General features: G+C 34.9%; 2 protein-coding genes and 1 long non-coding RNA gene across 7 annotated transcripts in view; 1 reads left to right on the top strand and 2 right to left on the bottom strand.

Annotated features, from left to right (window-relative positions):
- The window catches only part of SCFD1 (sec1 family domain containing 1), a 96,026-nt gene extending 92,700 nt beyond the window's left edge, over positions 1 to 3,326 (bottom strand). The window contains exon 1 of the mRNA XM_019754524.3: positions 3,216 to 3,326. Coding sequence (XP_019610083.3) covers positions 3,216 to 3,258 — 43 coding nt within the window. The 5' untranslated portion in view covers positions 3,259 to 3,326. The remainder of the gene's footprint in view (positions 1 to 3,215) is intronic.
- A 205-nt stretch (positions 3,327 to 3,531) lies between these two features.
- Positions 3,532 to 22,746, top strand: part of LOC141570622 (uncharacterized) — a 42,463-nt gene continuing 23,248 nt past the window's right edge. The window contains exon 1 of the long non-coding RNA XR_012494830.2: positions 3,532 to 3,668. This is a non-coding gene — a long non-coding RNA (uncharacterized LOC141570622). The remainder of the gene's footprint in view (positions 3,669 to 22,746) is intronic.
- The window catches only part of G2E3 (G2/M-phase specific E3 ubiquitin protein ligase), a 50,001-nt gene continuing 35,540 nt past the window's right edge, over positions 8,286 to 22,746 (bottom strand). For all 5 annotated transcript variants that reach the window (XM_019754520.3, XM_019754523.3, XM_074328125.2 and 2 more), the window contains 4 exons: positions 21,835 to 22,016; positions 18,651 to 18,823; positions 9,575 to 9,765; positions 8,286 to 8,718 (listed from right to left, as the gene is read on the bottom strand). In XM_019754520.3, coding sequence (XP_019610079.2) covers positions 8,432 to 8,718; positions 9,575 to 9,765; positions 18,651 to 18,823; positions 21,835 to 22,016 — 833 coding nt within the window. In that variant the 3' untranslated portion in view covers positions 8,286 to 8,431. The remainder of the gene's footprint in view (positions 8,719 to 9,574; positions 9,766 to 18,650; positions 18,824 to 21,834; positions 22,017 to 22,746) is intronic.

Genomic DNA, 22,746 nt, shown 5'->3' on the forward strand with positions numbered 1-22,746 from the left:
CCAGGATTAACTCTCCCACCCTGCTTTAGAAGAGCTCTTCCTCCCACTTCCAGGCAACACACACACCACCACCCTGGCACTTGTGGCCCAAGAGAGAAAAATCTTATTTCTAGGAACTGCTGTTACACTCCTGACAGAGGACAACCAGGAAGAAGCACAGCCGGAGCTGCATGGGAGCCCCAGATGCACGGTGTTCTCCAGAGGCGGCCTTAGCTAAAGGAAAGAGTCAGTAAGAGCAGGCATTTGCCTTCTCAGCCCCATCTAGGTGAATATTCCCAACACTGAGCCTCGCTAACCTATCATAGGGATTCTGACCAAGTGGATTTGTTAGCAAAGTACAAGCCTGTGTTCAAATAACGCACAAGAATGTAATTTCACTTTTATCAGAGTAATTCCCCAAAGGCTTAAACCATTGCTTTTAACTGAAAAGACAAACTAGTTTTCTTTATTAACCCTGAACATACTATCCACAGTCCCAGACTTGGTTAAAGTAGTTTCACTCTTGCTTGGAAAGTTTTCTTCACTCATTTTCTATATACTCAACTATATTTACTATTCATTCAACAAATGTTTAATGAGTGTTTACCATCTGCTGGACACTGCTCTAGCTGTTGGCACTAAACAAAACTGACTGAATAAAAATTAACCTACCCTCAAATAGCTTTCATTCTAGTTGGGAGAGAAAGACAACAAAATAAGTAAAACATGTGGTATGTGAGATCATGATAAGTGCTATGGAGAAAACAAGGAAGGGAAAGGAAGAAAGGGAGCTGTGGTGTAATTTTAAATATAGTAGTCAGGAAAGGCCTCCAGAGAAGGTAACAGTTGCGTAAAGACCTAAAGGAAGTGAGGGAGTGAGCCACAGTATCTCTGAAAGAATATTCCAGATAGAGGAAATGGATACAAACGTTCTGAAGGGGGAACACTCTGGTGTGTTCAAGGAGACGGGAGAGCAACAGGGAGCCAGTTCAAAAAGCTAAGTGGGTATCAGGTCATATAGAGCCCTGTAGATCACTGTAAGGTCATTTTGGCTGTTACCATGATTGAAACGGGAAGCAGTTGGAGGGTTTTGAGCAAATACGTGACATTTGAGTACTGTGTGAAGAAAAATGAAGAACAGGGATGTAAAAACAAGGCAACAAAATAGGCAGTTATTGCAGAAATTTTTGGTGGCTTGGACCTGAGTGACAGCAATGACAATGGTCAGATCCTGGAAATATTTTCAGAGTAGAGCTGACAAGATTTACTGACAGATCTAACGAGGTACATGGAAGACAGAGGTCAAAAAAACTTTAAGGTTTCTGACCTGAGCAACACAAGGATGGAGTTGCCAGTAACTGATATGGGGTAGACTGAGTTCAGAGGAGAGGGTCAGGCTGGAGATACAAACTTGGGAATCCTAAGTATATAGAGAGTACCTAAAGCCAAGAGGCTACATGAGATCACAAGAGAGAAAGCAGTTGATCTGTGGCTCTCTGATGTTGAGAAGTGGGACAGTTGGGCAAGAACCTGCAACAGAGATATGCATGAAGAATAATAGTAACAGAATTCCGCCTACAATATTTGAGAATTGATTGTGGATCATTTCCCAAAACATTCTCAACAGGCATCAGGGTGAGGTCAAAAAGTTAATCTTTTACAACTATAACCTTCTGCTACTATAGCACATATAAATGGGTTTTCCTTTCTCTAAAAATAAGACAGAACTCAACTAGAGTACTAATTTGATAAATGATTAATCTGGCACAAACTATCTAGTAACGACGTGAAATCTTGCTATAATGAAGTTTGTTTCCACAGAAATCAAAATTATACTACTAGATTTAAAATTTTACAAATTTCTGCATATAAAAATTACCATCAAATTTCATTTTTCAAAAAGCTCCTTTGTATAGGTACCGTCTTCCTTCACACATTATTTCCTTTATTTTAATATGTAGTATGACCTAATTCACTGAGCTTCACTGAGTTAAGTGGGCCTTCTATTTCCTTACACAGATAAAATGAATGGCAGGTACTCCCCAATTCTTATTTGGACTTTCATATATTTAAGTTATGTCTGACTTAATCTGATAGATTATACAAAGTCATCTATTGGGAAAAGCAGAACGACTCATGAGATATGCACTGCATCATTATTAGATTGAAATCTGTCATTAATTTTCTTCTTTGAATTCCAAAGGCAAGAATCAAGCACAGCCAAAATCCCTTCTGCAGGTCATATTAATTGTAATTAATTATTTTCCTATTCAGACTTATATGTAAAATAACATAATTACAAGAGACATAATTTCCAAGAATGTACATTCCTGATGGCTTATTTCTAGTCCATTCCTCAGAATTAATAGCTTGCCAATTTTCAAGACAATTAGATAACAAGTGTAAACCATTAGATTGTAGCTAATAGGTATAATGCAAGTTGTCATCAGAAGTTTATAAAAAAATCAGGCAAAACTAAAAATATCTAAGATGGAAAAAATATCAAAGCTCAAGGGAAGAATTGTCCTTTTTAAAACTACATTTCACTGTATAAACGGAAGCTATATAACCATGCTCTATTGAAGATGAAACTACTAATATGTAGTTTTAAACCACTAATTTGTCAGTTAAAACGGGAAAGCTAATAATTCATTTGTTTTGTTATTCTTCAATCCCATTCCAGCAAGCTCAAGAAGGAAATCCTTATCACCAAGCATTTCTCTTCAGGCAGCCCCACAAGATTGGTCCAAAGGAAAGAAGTGGCAGAACGTTAAGCTGCTCTGAAAATACTTAAATTTTGTAATAGTGGTGGAAGTGCCAGAATATGAAACTCTTTCAACATTAAAAATGGGAGCGAACTGAACCACCCACAGAAACAAACCCGGAGACCTCATAGGTGACAACACAGAGGAAAGAAATGTCATCTTGCCAGATCTTGTCATGAAGATGACAAGGCCCAGCAGGAAAGAGACAAGAGCAGGACCGTAGCAACCCGTCCATTCCTGAAGCGCCTTCTGCAGCACTAATGAGGGGCCGAGTTCTCAAGTCAATGGCATCTCTTCCATAAAAATTGAAAAGGGGAGGGGCTCTCGGTGCTTCGGAAACTGGATTGAACTCGTGGAGGTCTGTCTCCCAGGGGCATGCAATGCGACCGAGTGAAGGTGATAAGCAGAGGAAGAGGATATCCCCATGGCAGGCACAAAACCGCAGGGAGAAGGGGATAAATAAGTAGGTACCTGTTTGTCTCTCGCGAATACTAGCTGCTGCACTCGCCGCCATCTTGGCTCCCACCAGCCACTGCCAGGCTGGCCAGCGTAGCCGGAAGATGACGTGACCGCCGCAACCGCCCCGGAAGCAAAGCCCGGAGGGGCGGGGCCAAAGGAGGTTCTCGGGAGCCGGACCCCGCCTCTTCCAGGGTGACCCTCCCACGACTCCAACTCTCCACAGAACTTGAGGAATTAGTAAGGGTGTTTTTTTAGCGGCGGAACAGGAGACGGTTTTATGCTATCCAGTCGCCACAGCCTCTCAAATGGTAGCTGCTTTATATTGAGCTCTCAGGGTACGAGCGTGGTGTAGTGCTATGAACTAAATACTGAACTGTTTCGTCGGTTACAGGATCTCTAAACTGGTGAGAATACTTAGTTGTTTAAGGATCACAGGACCAACGTAAATGAAGCTCCGGGAACAAAGTAAGCACTTGAAGGCTGGCTGCCTCCTGTTTCCTCTTTGCTGTCTTTGGGAACAGGCGGCGTTGGAGCACTGCTCTCAGCTGGCCGATTTCTCAATCTCATCTGTTTTCTCGTTTCTCATTCTCAGGCGTTTTCATGTACACTTGAAGCCATGTGATGACAAAATGTATACAATATTGATTCCTAATTTAATCCATAGTTTACTGGATGTCAAAAATGGATACACAATGACAACTCATTTCCCATGTGGTCAGTAGAGTTCACTGATGATACTGCATTAGCTGTTGAGTGGGTTCATTCTGAACCTGCACCAAATTTTGAAATGAAATTATAGATCCTGTGCCCCAAAAACTGTTTAGAAAACTTTCAAATTTATGACAAAATCAGTTAAAAGATACCATAACAATTACACAAAAAGCACTGACTTCTCTTTCACAAAATGTTTATTTTCATGAAACTTAAGACAGGTGATCTTATTAACACCATTAGGAAATGCCCTACATTCCTTTAAATTACGTGATTTTTTTCAGCTTTATGGAGGTATAATTGACAAATATTTGTAAGATATTCAAAGTATACATCGTGATTTGATATATACATAATTTCCCGCACCTAACGATCACATCCACTACATATGAGAACTTTAAAGTTATACTCAACAAATTTATATAATGCAGTTATTTTATATTACCGTAGATCCTCAGACCCATAGTCCCTTTGTTATATATTAGATTCTCAGACTTTATTCATCTTAAAACTGAAAGTTTGTTATGGCATCATGACTTATATAGGGAATCAATCTTAAGAGAAAACTCAAACTCATGGAAACAGCAGCAAAATGGTTACCAGTAGCTGGGAGCTGGGGGCAATAGGGAGAAGCTGGTGAAGGTTATGAACCTTACCCCACACTCTATAACAAGTGCATTACCTCTCATTTTTATGGCTAATTGGCATATTCACTAAGAAATTAACTGGAATGTTGACTGTTTTATTCAGTGCTATCATCAATATTTTTAAGGAATCGCCAATGATCTAGATGTGTTGTAATTTAACAGTAATGACGGTCCTGCCCTATGGGAAGGTTCTACTTCATTTTTTGTCTTCATGGTATATAAAATATACAGTCTTCCCCACCTTTCAACAACTGAGAGCCCAGTCTTGTTCATTTAAGTACTTAACTTTCACATGCAAAGCTATCACCTCACCATTTCAGCTCCATAAGACTTCTCCCCTAAGACATGAGTTATATTAAAATGCTAGGGAAATGTTAAACATTCATATAGAGTATGGATATGTGAAATGACAAAAACTGTCCTGACCAAGGAGTGTATAGAGTGGGCAATAAATGTATAGAAAAATATGCCCCACAGAAGAACAGTGGCAGTAGACAGTCTCTGTAAGGCTATTTGTTACATATTAGAATCAAATAACCAAAATAAACTCATGGCTTCAGTGTCAGTTATCTGTATTTACTGTGTATCTGTTTAATTGACTCTACCTACCCAAATTTTTGGCTTAAATAATTTATTCTGGCAAACTGTTATTTTACATTGGGGGATAGTTGACATAAATACCTCAGAACAGCTCATTCAAGAGGTTCCTAGGTGTCAGCCAACAACTGTTTGCAGATCTTGCAAATGTGGAGAGGAAAGGATCTTGTATCTACTTAATATCGCCAGAACCTTACTCTTGTCAAATCCTACCAAGTTAATTTAGTTTACATACGCATTTCACGTTTAGTAGCATAAACATATTTAGAAAACTTCATTGTAAGTGTCATGTTTTTTGCTGTATCTGACATCTTTAAAAAGGGAGGGAAATAGGCTGACACAAACTATCACCTAGCCCACCACCTGGCATACAGTAGGTATTGGAATATGTTTGGCAATTGAAAGATAATAGTCAAAATGAGAACTTGAAAAGAGGGGCTCTTCGAAGAAATCCAAATATTCCTAAACTACATGTGATACACATTCAAGTAATCCATCATTCAATGTGTTCTTATGCTTTGTATTGAATTATTTGAAGCATAACAACTAGTTTAATAGCTTATTGTAAAAGAATGAAGCATGTGACAATCACTATATAAAAGGATTTACATATTTATAAATAGAATCTTGTTCTAATCAGTTCCTTATGACTAAATGCTACAGGCAAAGTCACTGAGAAAACTTACCTATTATACTCTCCTTAGCATTCAGCATTGAGTACAAAAATTCTACTAGCTTCCATATAATTAGGGAAAAAAATTATAGAAAGTTTTGATGTTGATAGAGAACAAAGTGATTTCTCAGGGTAGTAACCAAATGAAGGCTTTTTACTTTACCCAAAGAGTGGCTATTCATAATATGCAAATTAAATATAAAATATAAAAGCGTAAGCTAGTTTTTGATATTTTAAAGAATCTTTACCTTAAGTACTAAAACAACCAAGTTTAAGAATAGTAGAGGATTGAATAAAAGGCATTCGGTTGAAGTTCTCACACCAAAAAAGTTTAAAAACTTTAAGATCAATGAACATAAAACTAACCAAAGACTATTAAGAGTACATGCATAACAGGCGAATTGTTGGTTTTCCTTGATAGAGCAATAGAAACAAACTTGAAATATATGGCATTTAGACAATTTAAATATTTAAGAAATACATATATACAATTATAAAGATTTATAGCATAATTTCTTTTTAAAATCAATGTAAAAATCGTGCAGACTATAACAATGAATGGAAAAAGGGCAATCATAATACCAACCATCTGACATAGTAACACTGCAGAAAATAAATACCCAGTGGTTTCTGAAATGCCCTGACTATACAGATTAATCTAAAAATATATTAAAGGAACATCCTTAAAACCAGAAAACATTTTTCAACATCAGTATTTATGCTTCACTTTAAAACGTGAATGTCAATTATTATTTACACCACTTTATCCCGAAGGCCCTGTCTATGCATAAGTGAAATGAAGAATCTGTTTTTAATTGCAGCCAAACCAAGCACTCTGCCTCCCTCCCACTCCTCCCCAACCAAAACCTGTGTGCTGATCAGCTTTAATGACCACTGTAGGGGAAATTAATTAAAACTACAAATAACCAGAAAATAGCTTCAATTAATTGTTTGTATTGGTTTAATGACTTTTTAAATTTTATAAATACAAGGTAGGTTAAGAAATAAAATATCCGATTTATCAACACATTTGGAATTAAAGCTATATGGCAAGTTTGTGGTTTATATTATTCAAACTTCTTTTTATAACAGGTCCTTTAATTACTTTCAGTAATCTAAATTAACACAAGACAAGGAAATGCCTTGTTTAATGTTCTTAAAAACTTCAAGTGAAAGTGAAACTTTAATTTGCTGGGTCTGTTAGTAAATGTAACAAAGAAAATTACTCTAGGATTATGTTTTAGTTTTCCTTTGGTATTAAGACATAGTGCTAGTATCAAATCAATCCTGTTATTTTTCTTTAAAAATTACCAGTAACTTAAGGATGTTTCTTGGGGAGGATGAGAATATGATAGCTGATAGCTACTTTACGAATCCAGAAAAAATGTAGTTACAAACAAGCAATTTACCTCTCATATGATTTACTTTAGTAGAAAACCTATTTACATTTGAAAATATATTGGGGACACTACATTTTTCCAATGTCTTCTTTTGCAAGAGTATAAATACAGGGACATGACTATAGGACCTATATGTCTTCAAATTGTTATCACATGATATCTTATTACTTTTAGGTATTCTTTGACTTTTAGTAACATTGACAAAGTTAAAAAAACAACATAAAAGTTTGTACAATACACAGAAACACAACACAATAGTTAATGCTGCATGCTGAGATTAAAGTTGGGTTGTCATTCTATTGTTTCTTACATGTTTCTATATTGCCTATATATTACCAGATGCCTTTCAAGAGCAATGAAGATAGCTATACAATGCAATGGTGCCAGCTTACCTATCATGCAATCATCTCAATAATAAATGCCAAATACCCAACCTATCATGGCAACTCAGAGATCATTCAGATACATATAATTATGGATCAGACATAATGTGGTTTAATACCAAACAGAGCAAAAATATACAATTAAAACCAACGCTTTAAAGAAGACACTTTCTAAGTTATTTTCAACTATATTTTATCCACCTCAGAAGTGTTTATAAGACTATGAAATATCCATAGATTGTGGAATATTTGTACAATTCTGCTTCTTACGTAATACTTCCCATTAGGCATAATCTAATTGCAATTTGGGGCTATTTTAATATAAATCAGTAATCTAAAAACACTTTTAACGAATTTAGTGCCATCCTAGGAAAGGATACATATAACACTTACTCCAGAATATATGCCTTTGATTTATATTAACAGAATTTATCAATTAGCTTTTCTATTTAATACTTTAAAATAATAATTTGAAAATTGCATAATACTAGAAAAATCATTCTGGCATCCTATAACTAATCCAAATTTATAAAAACAGTGCGTACAAGCTTTTTTTCTTACATATACCATGCTACTATACTTGAAGGAAGTCTGTATAGCATTCTAAGAGTATATATATTGAAGTTTGAAGCATATAAAGAACATAGAAAAACATCATCAACATTGACTGGTACACCTTAACAATTTTGTTTAGATTAAATGGCCAAAACATTCCTTTATGTCCACACCATAAATTTTATTGGGCCTAGAAGCTGACAAGTTTGTTCAAAAGTGATGATTAGAGATTTATGAAACAAAAAAATATCAACAGCAGCTTTTAAAGAAGCATCTCTTTGTTCAAAACATCTTCATGTCCAACGTAATGAGAACTTTCTTCCTTTTCTAGTCTTAGAGTGCTTCTTATGGCAAAGTCCATTTTCTCTTGAAATTCTTTGTATGTATTGGTGATTGGAAGAGCTAAACAGTTATTACACTTGTTTCCAACAGGAAAATCCATATGAAGGCACTCAATTGAAGGAGTGGGTTTAAATCCAGCAGGTGGAATGGAATTGCAACCAGTTGCAAAAATAAGAATGTCTTCCATTGTTGCTGCAGATTTACCATCTGAAAAGTTTACCACAAAGAGAAAAAGAACGAAAAATAAATTCATTATATATTGATACCCTCATGGACTCTTCCCCAAATAACCTGGGAATGCTGGAAGGCAGAGACTCTCACATTTATCTTGTATAAACTAAATCACTAAGTCAAGTGTAGTAATAGGAAAACAGTACATTCAATAAATGTTTATTTGAGTTTCAAAGCAGGACTCACAAAATCATTTAGCTGAACTACTCATTGTATATTTGAATGCCTTCTTTAATATAAAATCATCCAAAGAGTCCAAGAGGTTCAGTGGGTTTGAAACTCCATCTTTTTGGGATAAGATTCTAAAAACAATTCTAAACTACTTCTAGATCATCACTATTTGATAAACTAGTTCAATAAATGGTGTAAAGAACTAAATGGTGTAAAACAACCAAACAACCTAGCTAAAATTCAACTGAAAGTTAATTTTTTTTCCACTTTATTAAATGAAATGCTTTTCCATTTCTAATGATCAGTGATATATCATTATCATAGCCCTAACCAATGGATGAAGAATAATTCAATTTAAATTTGAAAAAGATGAAACAGACAATTAGCTTTAGACTATTCTATGCAGTGGCAACCATTCATGTATCGAAAGTTCCTAGGAAAAATGCCTCTCACCTCAAATTATCTAGAGAAAAACAAATTGCAAAATATAATTTAAAAATCTAACCTTTCCTCATCACTTTCAACTCAGTCATATAAACTTGTTTTGTAAATATAAAGTTATAAGATGAAAGTCTTATTATCAAAAAGCAAAACTCAAAGAAATAAACTAATATCCTGAAACGAACATTCTAAGACAGATAAAAATAAAACATCTACATACCCTCAACAGCCTGTAAATAACTGTTCCAAAACCCCAAAGTCTGTGCGTCAGATAATGTGTGTACTGTAAAAAGATCACCAAGGATTTCTGCAGAAAGATTCTCAGGTTTATGACAGAAGATGCCATAAAATACTTCTGGATAAGTCTGAATTTTCTCCAAAACACCAAGAGTTTTCAGACCCTGCTTAAAACTTAAGAGAAGAAAAGTAATGAGCCAACATTCATATATGTGTTTGGTATTGCAATAGGGAATTAACATTTCTAATTTACTACCACATATACATAGCTGTAAAGATATAAAAATATGGGCATACTATACGTGATATGATACTTTCAAATCAATAGTAAGCAAATATATTAATATAAAATGAATGTTTTTTATGCTGACATTATTTGGCTTTATAATTTTTAAATTAAGCTAACAATTTTTATTAAGAGGAAAAAATTAGACATCTGAAGTATTTCACACTTCAAAGCTAGTTAATATAAAAATGAAGTTTCCTAGAGATTGCAAAGAAAGATTGATAAACCTTAGCCACAGAAAAATGTAAAAGTTATGTACTGCTAAAAAGAAATTAACGGAGATAAAAACAATGGAAAAATGTTTAATACGCATGACAGAAAACTAATATACAAAAAATACAAGTAAATTTTCTAAAAGAATCCAATAAAATTAGCAAAATATGAATGCATAATTAATAAAATACAAGTAACAAATGAATTTTTTAAAATGCACATTTCTCACTAGTAAGCAAAGAACGAAGGTACCCTTTTTGCCTTCAGACTGACTAAGCCCTCCCTACCGACCTCTTCAGGTACTCCACCCACACTGATTCATCTCCCTCTCTATCGGCTCTTCCTCAAGAGCCCGTAAATGTGATTCTTTCCTATTTTTGAATAAGGAAAAAAAAATTCAGTCAATTCCATCTGTTTTATTTAGAGACAACTTACTTGAAAAACATCTATATTCAGTCTCCATTTCTTAATTTCCTATTCACTTTTCTTCCACTCCTGTCTACATCTCAGGAAAAACTACCGTAAGTTCATGAATATTCTTCTATGGCACCAGCCTTCTGGTTTCCCCATTTTTCTCTGGCCAGACCTTTTCAGTCTCTTGCAAAAAGTTTCTTCTTTCTTTACTTTGCCTTAAATGTTGCTGTTTGTCCCTCATGGATCTGTTGTTAACAAGGCTGATTTCTCCCATGGCTTTATTTAGCAGGTGTACGCTCATCGTAATAAAAATCCATTATCTGCACCCCAGAAATACATCCAACAGACTACAGGGTACCATATATTCAAGCACCCAAACTTACTAAGTCCAAAAGAAAGCTAATCCTTACTACCAAAATCTGAACCATAAGTTACAGTAAGTACCTCTGCTATCCATCAAATTAGTATAGCTAAATCTGAAAGTTATCCTTAACTCTTCTCTGTTCCATTCCTAATTACCAAGTCCTATGAATTCCCTTTTCTGAAATCTCTTTTACTTGCTCATTATTCTGCTCATTACCACTGTATTACAAGCCACTTGCAGAGGAAATTATACCAAGCATGTAAATCTCCAAGTTCATTTTCCATGCTACAGCCACAGCGCAATACTGTCATTCACCCTGAGGTAGGTTGAATGGAAACTCCCCTAAAAGATATGTTCACACCCTATTCCTTGGAACCTGTGAATGTGACCTTATTTGGAAAAACGGCCTAAGCAGATTTTGTTAAGGAACTTGAGATTATTCTATCTAGGTTACCTGGGCTGGACATAAATCCAACTGTCTTTATAAGAGAGAGAGAGGAAAATCCATGTGATATATAGACTCAGAGAATTGGAGTTACGCAACCACAACACAAATAATGACAGAAACCAGAAGCTGGAAGAGGCAAAGAATAGACTGCCCTCCTAAATTGTCAGAAAGCGTGTAGTCCTGCCAACAGCTGGATTTTGTGTTTCGAGCCCCCAAAACTGTGGGAGAATCAATTTCTGTTGTTTTAAGCCACTCAGTTTGTGTTGTTTACATCAGCACAGAAAACCAACACACACTGTAGTCCATGAAACTAAGTCCAATCTCCTTACATGGCTTCTCACACCCTCCACAACCCCACCTTTGCCTTCCTTTCTTGTTTTTACCTTTCACCTTCCATTTAACCTTGAAGCAAATTTCAGCCCAACTTAAGTTCATTCTTAAAATTTTACTTTTAATTATGAAATACTTCAAGCTTACATAAAAATCCAGGAAATAACAAAATCATAAACTACTAGATTTAAAAGATATTAACTTTGTTTGCTCAGATTTTTAAGAAAAATATTCTATTCACTGAACTAAATCCTGCCCACTCATCACTTTCCCTTCTCTGCCTCTACAAAGGAAATAATTTGAAATTTCTATTTAACACTATACTGAAATTTTTACTTTAGGCTGCATTTCCTTTAAATTTCACTATATATGTATCCCTAAATAATAGCTAGCATTGCTGATTGTTTTGAAACTTTCTATAAACGATATCATACATTTTTCTGCAACTTGCTTTGAGAATAACTTTCACTTATTGCATAACTATTAATGTATTATGAAACTATTTCTATCACTTTATTTGGGGCAATTGTACTGCCTTTAAAAAATGTTTTTTTATGCCCTCCTGCCAATTTTTGTATTTATTTTTTTTAAATTCCAATTTACTTTCTATTTTAAAAGTTATACTCTTCTTTTTTAAATAGTTACCTCTCAAGATTTTAACAGGCATATTTGACATCTAAAGTGAACCAATGTACAGCAGCCCCTCTTATCCATGGGGGTATGTTCAAAGACCCCCAGGAGATGCCTGAAACTGTGAATAGTACTGTAGCCTACACATACTATGTTTTTTCCTGTACACATGTACCTTTCTCCTTGATAGTCAACTTCTTCAACTCTGCCAGAAATGTGGCAGCAGTTTCTTCATGGGCAGAAACACAGCCTCTCCAATACTTTTTATATTTTTTAGTCTAAACCTGTTCCTGAATCTGTACCATTTCTTATTTGCAGTAAATGGCTTGGTGTCATTCATTTCAGGGGATCCTTTGCTGAAGTTTCTGTCTAGGCTCAATGCTTTCTGGTGCAACATGTTGCTATGAATCGGTTTGTTCATCTCTTCCACCCACAAATTTAATGCTTTTTCCATTTTAATTAAGCACTTATCATATACTGTACAGCAAAACTAGCAAATTTCTTTTTCCTTCTTCACAACTTGATGGAAGATTCATTCTTACCGTAGATCTTAGCAACCTCAGCATTTTTTCCCCCCATTCCTTATTATGTCGAGAAGGTTCACCTTTTCACTTAAAGGAAGCACTTTATGGCTTCTCTTTGGCATATCCGAATTGTTAGCATCATTATTCTTGCGCTCTGGGGCCATTATTAAGTAAAATAAGGGTGACTTGAACACAAGACTACTGCACTGTGACAGTCCATCTGAAAACCAAGATGGCTACTAACAGGCAAGTAGTATATGCAGCGTGGATACGATGGACAAGGTGATGATTCACATCTTAGGCAGTGTGAAATTTCATTATGCCACTCAAAACAGTGTGCAATTTAAAATTTCTGAATTATTTCTGGAATTTTCCATTTAATATTTTCAAACTGAGAATGACCATGAGTAACTGAAACTGAGGAAAATGAAACTGAATGGGGTGTGTGTGTGGGAGAACTACTGTATTTACCTTCTTCCTAAACAATATACAAAGACCTTAGAACATTTAAAACTCTAACAGTTCTACTCTTCCAATGCTACTTAAAATTTCTTAGTTCACCTTGTATCATAGACCCCCAAATTAAACATTAATTTTTTGTAAAATCAATTAGTTTCTGTTTACCAATTTTTCTTTACCATTCCTTCTCACAAATGTGCTACATTCTTTTCTCTTGTATCCAATAACCTTGCTAAAGTCTTTATAGAAAAAATTTCTCAGATTATTTAGACAATTATGTAGACCACAAGTGAAAATTTTAGATAACATTCACTTACTCATTTATTTTTGCTCTGCTAGGACTTCCACCGTACTGTGGAAATAAAAGGCGCAATTATGTGTATCACAGGCTTGTCATGGCCGTAAGGGAAATATCTATAACATTTCACCGTTAGTGAATGTTTAGAAGATACTCTTTATAACATTATTTCAAAATATTAGTTTAAAATTACGGGTAAATTTTTAAATGTATCAAATGCCCCCCCCCCCACACCTAAAATTACATGATCGTGTTTTTTTCTCCTTTAACCTGCCGGTGGAGTGAACTACAGTAAAGATTTTTTAATGTTGTTCTTGCCTTGCTTCCTTTTATGAACACTTCAAAACTGATACTTTTATTCACTTATTTTAGGTCCTCACTAGTTATTTGTAGGATTAAACTATTAAATCCTAAGAAACCTATATTTCAAGTATTTCACTGTTATGACATATTTAACAACTTCTGTGTCAGTTTTTGCTTTACATATTTTGAGGTACAGATAGATTCAAGACTGTTTAACCTTCCTAAAGAATTAGTTCTTTTTAATGCTATTAGGGTCATTTGAGGACAAGATTTTTTAAAAGATTAGAATCTCATTAACTTTTTTTATTTTGCTTTAAAGTCATTTACTTAAAATGCAATTTAAGAACTTGTCTTTTAATATGAGTCTAAGCTATCACATGTATTATAATTACTAATCTAATTATTTTTTTCTACTGCATAGTGTACTTTCTCTGAACATGTGTTTTTGTTTTTATTCCTATTTTCTGTCCATTATAAGATTAAATGTTTTATTTCTCCCCTAATTCCTACCAAACTGGTTTGGAAATTACATACTGTATTCCTATTACTTTAGAATTTTCCCTTAAAAAATATATACTTAACAAGCTAAAGCTAATTAATGCTTCCCTACTACTACCTCAACAATACAAGTCCCTTAAAACAATAAATCCAGTAATGTCCATTCTCTTCTTATAGATCAATCTTTCTCTAATATTTTAGTTATTTTAACCACTTCTTACTAAAATTTAGTTGTTTTCTTTAATGGCCAATGCTTATTTTTATATATTGAGATTTTTCTCATTTCTGTGCTCACTGCTGTGCTTTCTTATATTTTACTTTTTCTTTCTGGGTTCAATTTACTTCTTCTTCAGTATGTATTTTGTTAATCTCTTTAGGAAAGAAGTAAACTCCCAAAATGTCTTTATTTCCTCCTCACTTTTGAATGATAATGTAACTAGTTCTGTGACGTTATTACCATGGCTGTTTTCATGGTTGATGATACTGAAAAAACTGCTTTCAGTATAACTGAGGCTCATTTTTACAATAATGTCTTTTTGCACAGAATACAGTTTCATCACAAAGTACACTATTTTGGCTCATTAAGAACCTGAGGAATTTCTCAAGCAGCATTTTCTATAGCATTGTTTAGTTAAATACATGCGTGCATGCTGGCAGTCTAACTTTCTTGACACCTCTTGTTTTCCATCTCTTTCTCTTCATGAGTAAATCCTCATATTCCTCTTCCAGATAACTAGTTTTCTCTTCAACTGCCTAGCATTTAACAATTACCAAATCATTTGTTTCCTTTTTCTTATCCTCATGTGGGTTACTTGAATTTTTTTTATTTATAGTGATGTCGAGTGTATCTCTTTGTTTGTTTTGTTTTGTTTCTTCCCTTCTCCCACCTCCCCTCCACTCCGGTTCAAGCCATTGGCGCTAACCCCCCTCCCCCAGGCAGCCGAAGGCCTGTCATTGGCTGGTGGTCGGCCACTTACACTGGCCGCCGGCTACTCATGGTGGCACACCATAGCCCACGGCTCCGGCTGCACACGGCAGCCCATCTCCACGGAGAGTCCACCTCCAGGGAGAGCTGTTGTTGACAATCTTAGCTGTACAGGGCGCAGCTCTCAGGCCCATGTGGGAATCAAACCGGCGACCTCAGCGTTAGGAGCACGGTGCTCCAACCACGTGAGCCACTGGGCTGGCCCATCTTAGTTTTTAAAAATGTAAGTCTGCTGTCAACATTTTATAAGCCTTACTTTCTCTTTAAGTCCCTTTGCCTTTCCCTGTGTATATGTAATTTCCTAAATATTTCCTCTACATACACTGTGAACCACATTATAAAATGTTACAATTTTTGCTTCAACTATCAAACATATTGAGATAACACAAGAGGAGAAGAGAACATGCTTTCAATTTTTTTTCCTTCTTGATATTCCAAGATTCCATCTTTTGTAATTTCTTTCTGTTTCAAAAGCTCCTATCGGTATTCTTTTAGAGTAGGTACACTGGTGACAAATTCTTAGTTTTACTTCATATAAATATGTCTAGATTTCCTCTTCCTTTTGTGCTGTTCCTTAGGTCCTGAGATCCCCAGCTGGTCTGCCTTCATCACTCCACCTTTCAGTCTTCTTATGTTTGTTTTATATATAATGTCCAGGGTTTTCAACTGAACTTGCAGAAGGAATAGAGAGAAGTGTGTCTATTCCATGTTATCCAGAACTGACGTCTGTGATCATTTTTTAACATAGAAGTGTTATTTGATTCATTTCATGCTTTTTTCCCCAATTATTTTCTCTTTTAAACCACTATACTAATATTTTATCTCATTCAGTTGTTTTGTTATTTAAATCCTTGAGTGCTAATCCCAAGACTCGTTTTTTTTGTATGGTTGTGTGTTTTGTCTTTTATTGGGAACTCTTTCTTTAGCAATGTATCTTTAGCATTCCCCATTAGGCTCAGGCTGTAGAACTCTTCCTACACTGCTGCTTTGTATTTACTTTTGCCATGAATCCTAAAACCAATTACTTTGTTAATTTCTTTGCTTCAGATTGGGGTCCATGCAGGATGCCAAACCCAAGTTTAGGAAAATTGAGGGTTTTGATTTCATATGCCAGCTAGGGCAATTTGGCTTTTGGTGTCCTTGCGATTTCTGACATCTATAAAACTCTTTTCTTATGAGCTCAGATAAATATATATATATATTTAAAAGACTGTTTTTTTGCTATATGATTTTCTAAATCTTTTACACAGAAGGAGGGATTATACTTTAGCTTTTCTCTTGCCCTCTTCATCTCGATCTGCTTAATTCCTATTGATCATTTGGTTTTAATGTAAATACTTATAGAGATAGGGAAGCCCTTTCTGACACCTAGGTTAGTCCTATCTATAAAAACATAAAAGAAACAAATATTGATGAATTCTGACTTAGCAATAAGAAAAATCCATCTCTAGATACATGAACTACTTGAGGAAAATCACATTGTGTACATCTATCTCGTTAACAGACACATTTCAAATAAATTTTAAAATAACCACATCAAAACAAAAAATGGAAAAAATGTATACTTAGTAGTATAACACAGAAAGTATTACAAATGACTTTAAAACACAGTAATATGACTGTACAGCCCTAGAACAAAAATAATAGAAAAATAATTTAAACCTGCTTTCAAGAATATTATGTTACTGGTAATAATGTTGGTATTGTTATTGTGAAACTGCTGTATATAAAATGTGGAATAAGTCAAGTGAATAATTATTTCATACTCTAATTCCCCAGTGCCTTTGCGATCTGGGAATTCTCAACATGGGACAAAGAAAAAGTTAAAAGTCTTATACAGTGAATTTAAAGTATCAATATAAACTTATGATGCATTTTTATCTTAAAGAAAACAAACAAAAACAAAATAAAAAAACACTGTATTTCTTAGTTTTTGTCCACTATAAAGGCCTGGAACCAATGACCAACCTGGCAAAAATGAGCATCCCTAGCATCCAGACTGGTTTTGAAATACCATTTCCCCTTCGAAGAAACAAAGGTCTCTCAGGCTAGAATGAAAATAGCAGATAGCAAGATGGCTATCAAAGACCACTGAAAGTCAACATCAAAAAAAAACCCTCAAAGTGGGGGCCGGCCCAGTGGCTCAGGCGGTTAGAGCTCATGCTCCTAACTCCGAAGGCTGCCGGTTCAATTCTCACATGGGCCAGTGGGCTCTCAACCACAAGGTTTGGCAGTTCAACACTGCAACTTGAGCTGAGCTGCCACTGAGCTCCCGGATGGCTCAGTTGGTTGCAGCACGTCCTCTCAACCACAAGGTTGCTGGTTTGACTCCTGCAAGGGATGGTGGGCTGTGCCCCCAGCAACTAGCAAAGGCAACTGGACTTGGAACTGAGCTAAGATTGAAAGGACAACGACTTGACTTGGAAAAAAGTCCTGGAAGTACACTCTGTTCCCCAAAAAAGTCCCGTTCCCCTTCCCCAATAAAATCTTAAAAAAACAAAAACAAAACAAAACTCAAAGAAAACATAAAAAGGCTTACTTAGTCTGGCCAAAGATGAGACAATTTGAACTTCAGTAAAGATAATAACTGTAATAGTTTTGAACACAAGTATACTTAAATCTATGGGTTAATGATACTGAAATTAAAACCAAAAAATCATTTTTGAGATTAATATGATGTCTGATAATTGCCTAAAAATAATATTGGAGTCAATAACAAGGGCAGGCTAGATGAACAAGACTGGCCATAGGTTGACTGATAATTGTTAGATCTGGGTGATGATTACATGGTGTTACTGTTCTGCATACTTTTGTGTGTATTATATATTTTCCATTATTAAAAAAACAGAAGAATATCAGGTCATATGTAAGTTTTCACACTTCAAGTGTTAGTGAAGCAAAAAGTTTCAAGACCAGTGTTCCAAGCTAAAGAGCAAGAATCACATCAGCCCCATTAATCAAAGAATGCTCAGTACCTATTACCCAGCGGATGACAGGTGCTCAATACATTGCTATTAAATTAATCAGTAGAGATGGAATTGTTGACTTATGAGGTAAGAAGTTATAAAATAATTTTTATTTAGAAAAATAATTATAAATTGAGATGATTACTTGTCCTGCTTAAGCATCATACATTTATGCAATTATGTATAGAATGGTCAGAACAGTAATCACCCTTAACAGTTTAGTTTTAAAGCATTATTTTAAAATAACATTTAAATTTTTATCAAATATAGCTCACATTTTAAGACAATTAACCACTTTAAACATGTACTTTGAGAGAATATTTCACATACAAATAACTTACCTTTCAAAAGGTGCTTGGACTCTCTTAATTACATGGTAATTAAGTATGTCTTTTGCCAATATATATTTATCACTTAATGATGTTATAAGTCTTAGACATCCAATAAGCTCTAGGTAGTTATAGCATTCATTCATAACTGAATTTAAGTCAGCTACACTTGTTGCAGCATTTATCTGTAATGAAGAAAATACACCCAGTTTCCCCTTTTACATGGGAATGATATTTACATTTCAAATGACACTTACTACATTATTCTCAATTCCTGAATACACCAGGGAGGAGTGAAAGCATACTGAGAATTATTTTTCTAGAATAAATATCTAACAAGCAAGTGTAATAAACATTGTATATTTCTGCCTTCAAGAAACCTACAGTATAATGCCACTTTAATACAGGAAATTATTTATATAAAAGGCAATTAATTGACAGAACAGTTACAAAGTACTAGAGAGGCAAGAGATTTCATGAAAGAGTATCAGCTGACACTTGATGAATACAATCAAAAGAGTATTTCAGGGAACAGCATAAAGAAAGAAATACTTGACCATTTATGTTCCAGACACTTTCACATAGGTTAACTCTTGAACAAAGTTAGAGGGAGAAAGATAAAAAGAAGAAGCAGTCAATAATCCATTGAATGAAAAATTTCCTTGCTATTTCTTCCACAATACCTCTAAAATAGGAGTTATTTCTGCAAGTCAGATAGCATTTTATGCTTTGTGGGCCATATGAAAAGTCACAGACATGTTATAAATGAGGCGGTTGTGTTACAATGAAACTTTATTTACAAGAAGAGGCAGCAGGCCAGACTTGATCTACAGCCACAATTTGCCAAACCCTACCCTAAAATCTAGCAGATTTTAGAGAGAAATAAATACCTGCCATGCTTTTTGAGCCCATTGTCTTTTTGGTTCTCTTGGTTATAGCAGCTTAGCCTAAGCTCTAACTTACTATACCCCAAGCATTATCTTCCTTCTTTCTTATATTTTATTTCTTTTTATAACGTATTTTACTACATGATAATACAGTTGACCCTTGAACAACACAGGTCTGAACTGTGCAGGTCCACTTATATGCAGATTTTTTTCAATAATCGTCCCTCTGCATCCATGGGTTTTACATCACCAATGGATGCGGAGGGCTGACTGTATACATTCTTTTATGACATTTTATGAGATTTGAGCATCCAGATTTTGGTATCTGCAAGGGGAAGTTGGGAGTGGGGTCCTAGAACCAATTCCCCGCGGATACTGAGGGACAACTGCAGTTAAGTTTTGGGGGATTCAAATATTCTATGTGAATTTTTGATTGCATGGGGTAGGTGCTCCTAACTCCCATGATTTTCAAGGGTCAACTGTCTATTATATATGTATTAGTTTATCTTCTGTCTTCCCTGTAAAATTAAAATGTTAATTCCAAGGAGGCAGGGACTTTGGTTCATTTCTCTATCATCAGTGATAAAACAGTACTGGGTACATAGTATTTGTTGACGAATTGAACAGACATTGGATAGCAATACAGAAACAGGAGTAGGAAACCCATGAGGCGAGTTGGAAGTCTTAAGTGCCCTAATGAAGAGCTTGAACTTTGTTCAATAGGCAATGAGAAGCCACTGAGGATTCCTGAGGAAGAAAGCAATGTGGTCAAAATTGTACTTTTGAAAAATTCATCCTGAATATTAGAATAGTGTCCTAATTGTTTACACATAATTTGAGTTTGGTATAGTAGGTAGAAATAAGTAGGGAAAGGCTGAAGGTAAGCCACTTCTAAAGACAGATGACTTGACACATACTGATGAATGGAGTATGGAAAAACGAAACGACCCTTTCTCCAGAATGTCTTGGACATAAGAAATCTCTTGAAAAGAAAAGGAAACTTGGGCAAAGAAAAAAAAATTGTCTTAAACATGTTAGGCTCAATGTGCTAGCAAGACCCAGACCTTATCTTCATATGAAAGTCTAGGGGCTCAAAAATAATGGTCTGGGAATCTTTCAGAAAGATTATGGGTAAGAAGAAGCTTTCCAAGTAGTATAGAATGAGGACTGTTAAGACAACATTGAAAAATACCTAACTTTCAGGGGTAGGGAGAAGCAGCATTAAAAAAAGACAGTAGTAGTCAAAAGGAAGAGGGAATATTGAAAAAACAAAAACAAACAAACAAATAGTAGAGAGGAATTTGAAGACAGTGGTGATTGTAGAAGCCAGAGATGAGGCATTTGGAATAAAAGGCATTTGAATGTGAAAATCTGTATCTCTGGATATCAGCTATGAACTAGCTAACTTAGGAGAGTGGTGGTGGGAACAGAAACCTCAATCTAAGAAAAAATCCACAGGAAAGAGGAAGGGGAGACGATTCAACTAAGCTTAAGGTTAAGCCTAACTTCACTGCCAAAGTCCCACAGCCTACAGATCTTAATTATTTCAACCTAAAATCTGACTTCAGAACATTTGCTTTTAACCATTAAACTATACTGCCTATTAACTGAGACAATGGATAGAGCAGGCTTACGTAGAAGGGAAGTTAAGGGAAGAAAAGTTGAATGGCTTTCATTGTCTCAATTAGTGTCCAAATCACTAACATGTTGGCAATGATACGTACCTCATACAGCATTATGACAACTAAATTGAGTTTGTACATGCAACACGTGCAGTACAGAGCTCAATAAATGGTAACTATTCTTAGGTGGGGACACTGAATCTCTCTACTTGTTTCCATAGTGAAGAATTCAGCCTGGTCTTTCTACCTATCACTCATATTTCCCTGTAGGAGGAAGGATAAGTTTTCTGACTAGTAAACTAAGTCCTAGCTCTCTTCAGAGCCACCTGCCTGCAAAGTGTACTTTGATCATCTGTATAGTATGCAACAAGTAATCTGCCTTACATTGTCTCTGGCAGGGTAGATAAATGCATGTAGTTCTGAGGAATGTTAGTTAGCAAGCCATTTTGACAAATTGAAGTCACATTATCCAATTGGTTTTATCAACATTTAACCTGGCACTTTGATCTCTAGCTGTCTGACCTTTACATCTATCTCTTAACTGGTTGTGAATTCTGCTGGTAAACAGACATACTGACACCCCTTAACTACTCCAAAGAGTATTATTATTCTATTGTAGATCCATCATTTATATTCAAATATACTTACAATGTAGTTTGCATTTTAATAAACATGTACATTTCTTACCCTGATTACAATCTGTGCCACATCAAAGTCTGAAACATCATCTAAAATTGGTTGGGTATTTTCTGGTCCACACACAAGGCAGTTAAATAAGGTTTTAGAAAAGAAACCAGGTGAAGGACCACCATGAACCAACGAAATGGCAAGCATTTTGCCAGCTTCATAGTAAAGATTCTCTTTCAGAGCTGTAAATACATTGGAAATATATAAAATACATTTCTTTTATTATTAAGATAACCAGCATATGTAATGAATAGACATATAAAATTCAAAAAAAATTAAGCATTAGATAAATGTAAAATAACTTAATTCATAGATGCTATAATCATGTATGTAGATTTCAACTAAAATATAAAAAAATATTTTTCTGAATACAAATAACCTATTATAGAAAAAATATAAATACAGAAACTTAAAAAAAAAAATCACCTATAATCCTACAACCATAATAACCAGTGTATACACTTCGGTGTATTTGTGTCATGTAGATATATCAATATATACATAAATAGTTTGACTTCTTTTTTCCACTTACTATATTGTAAACTTTTTTTAATTGAAATCTACAGTGAATGCATTAAGACTAACTTAACAGATGTGCAGCAATATAAACCATCCCCTTACTACTGGCACCTCACTGAGTGACATTTTAACTGCATGAGGTAAAATATTATCAACATCTATTTACATATTCTTGTTTACATATCTTTGATTTTTTTGGTTAAGGTATGTTAAGATAGATATAGCATTAGTGGTTCAAAGGATCTGAACATTTTTAAGGACGTTGATATATAGTGCTAAATTATGTTCCAAAATGGCACAAATTTACTCCCCCAACAATATATGCTATATTACCATATCACAGCTTTCAATATTTTTTAAATAGCCAATTAAAAAGCTTTAGCTATTTTGATT

Source organism: Rhinolophus sinicus, chromosome 3, assembly GCF_057876585.1.
Source record: "Rhinolophus sinicus isolate RSI-liver-muscle chromosome 3, RSI-T2T, whole genome shotgun sequence".
Lineage (NCBI taxonomy): Eukaryota > Metazoa > Chordata > Mammalia > Chiroptera > Rhinolophidae > Rhinolophus > Rhinolophus sinicus.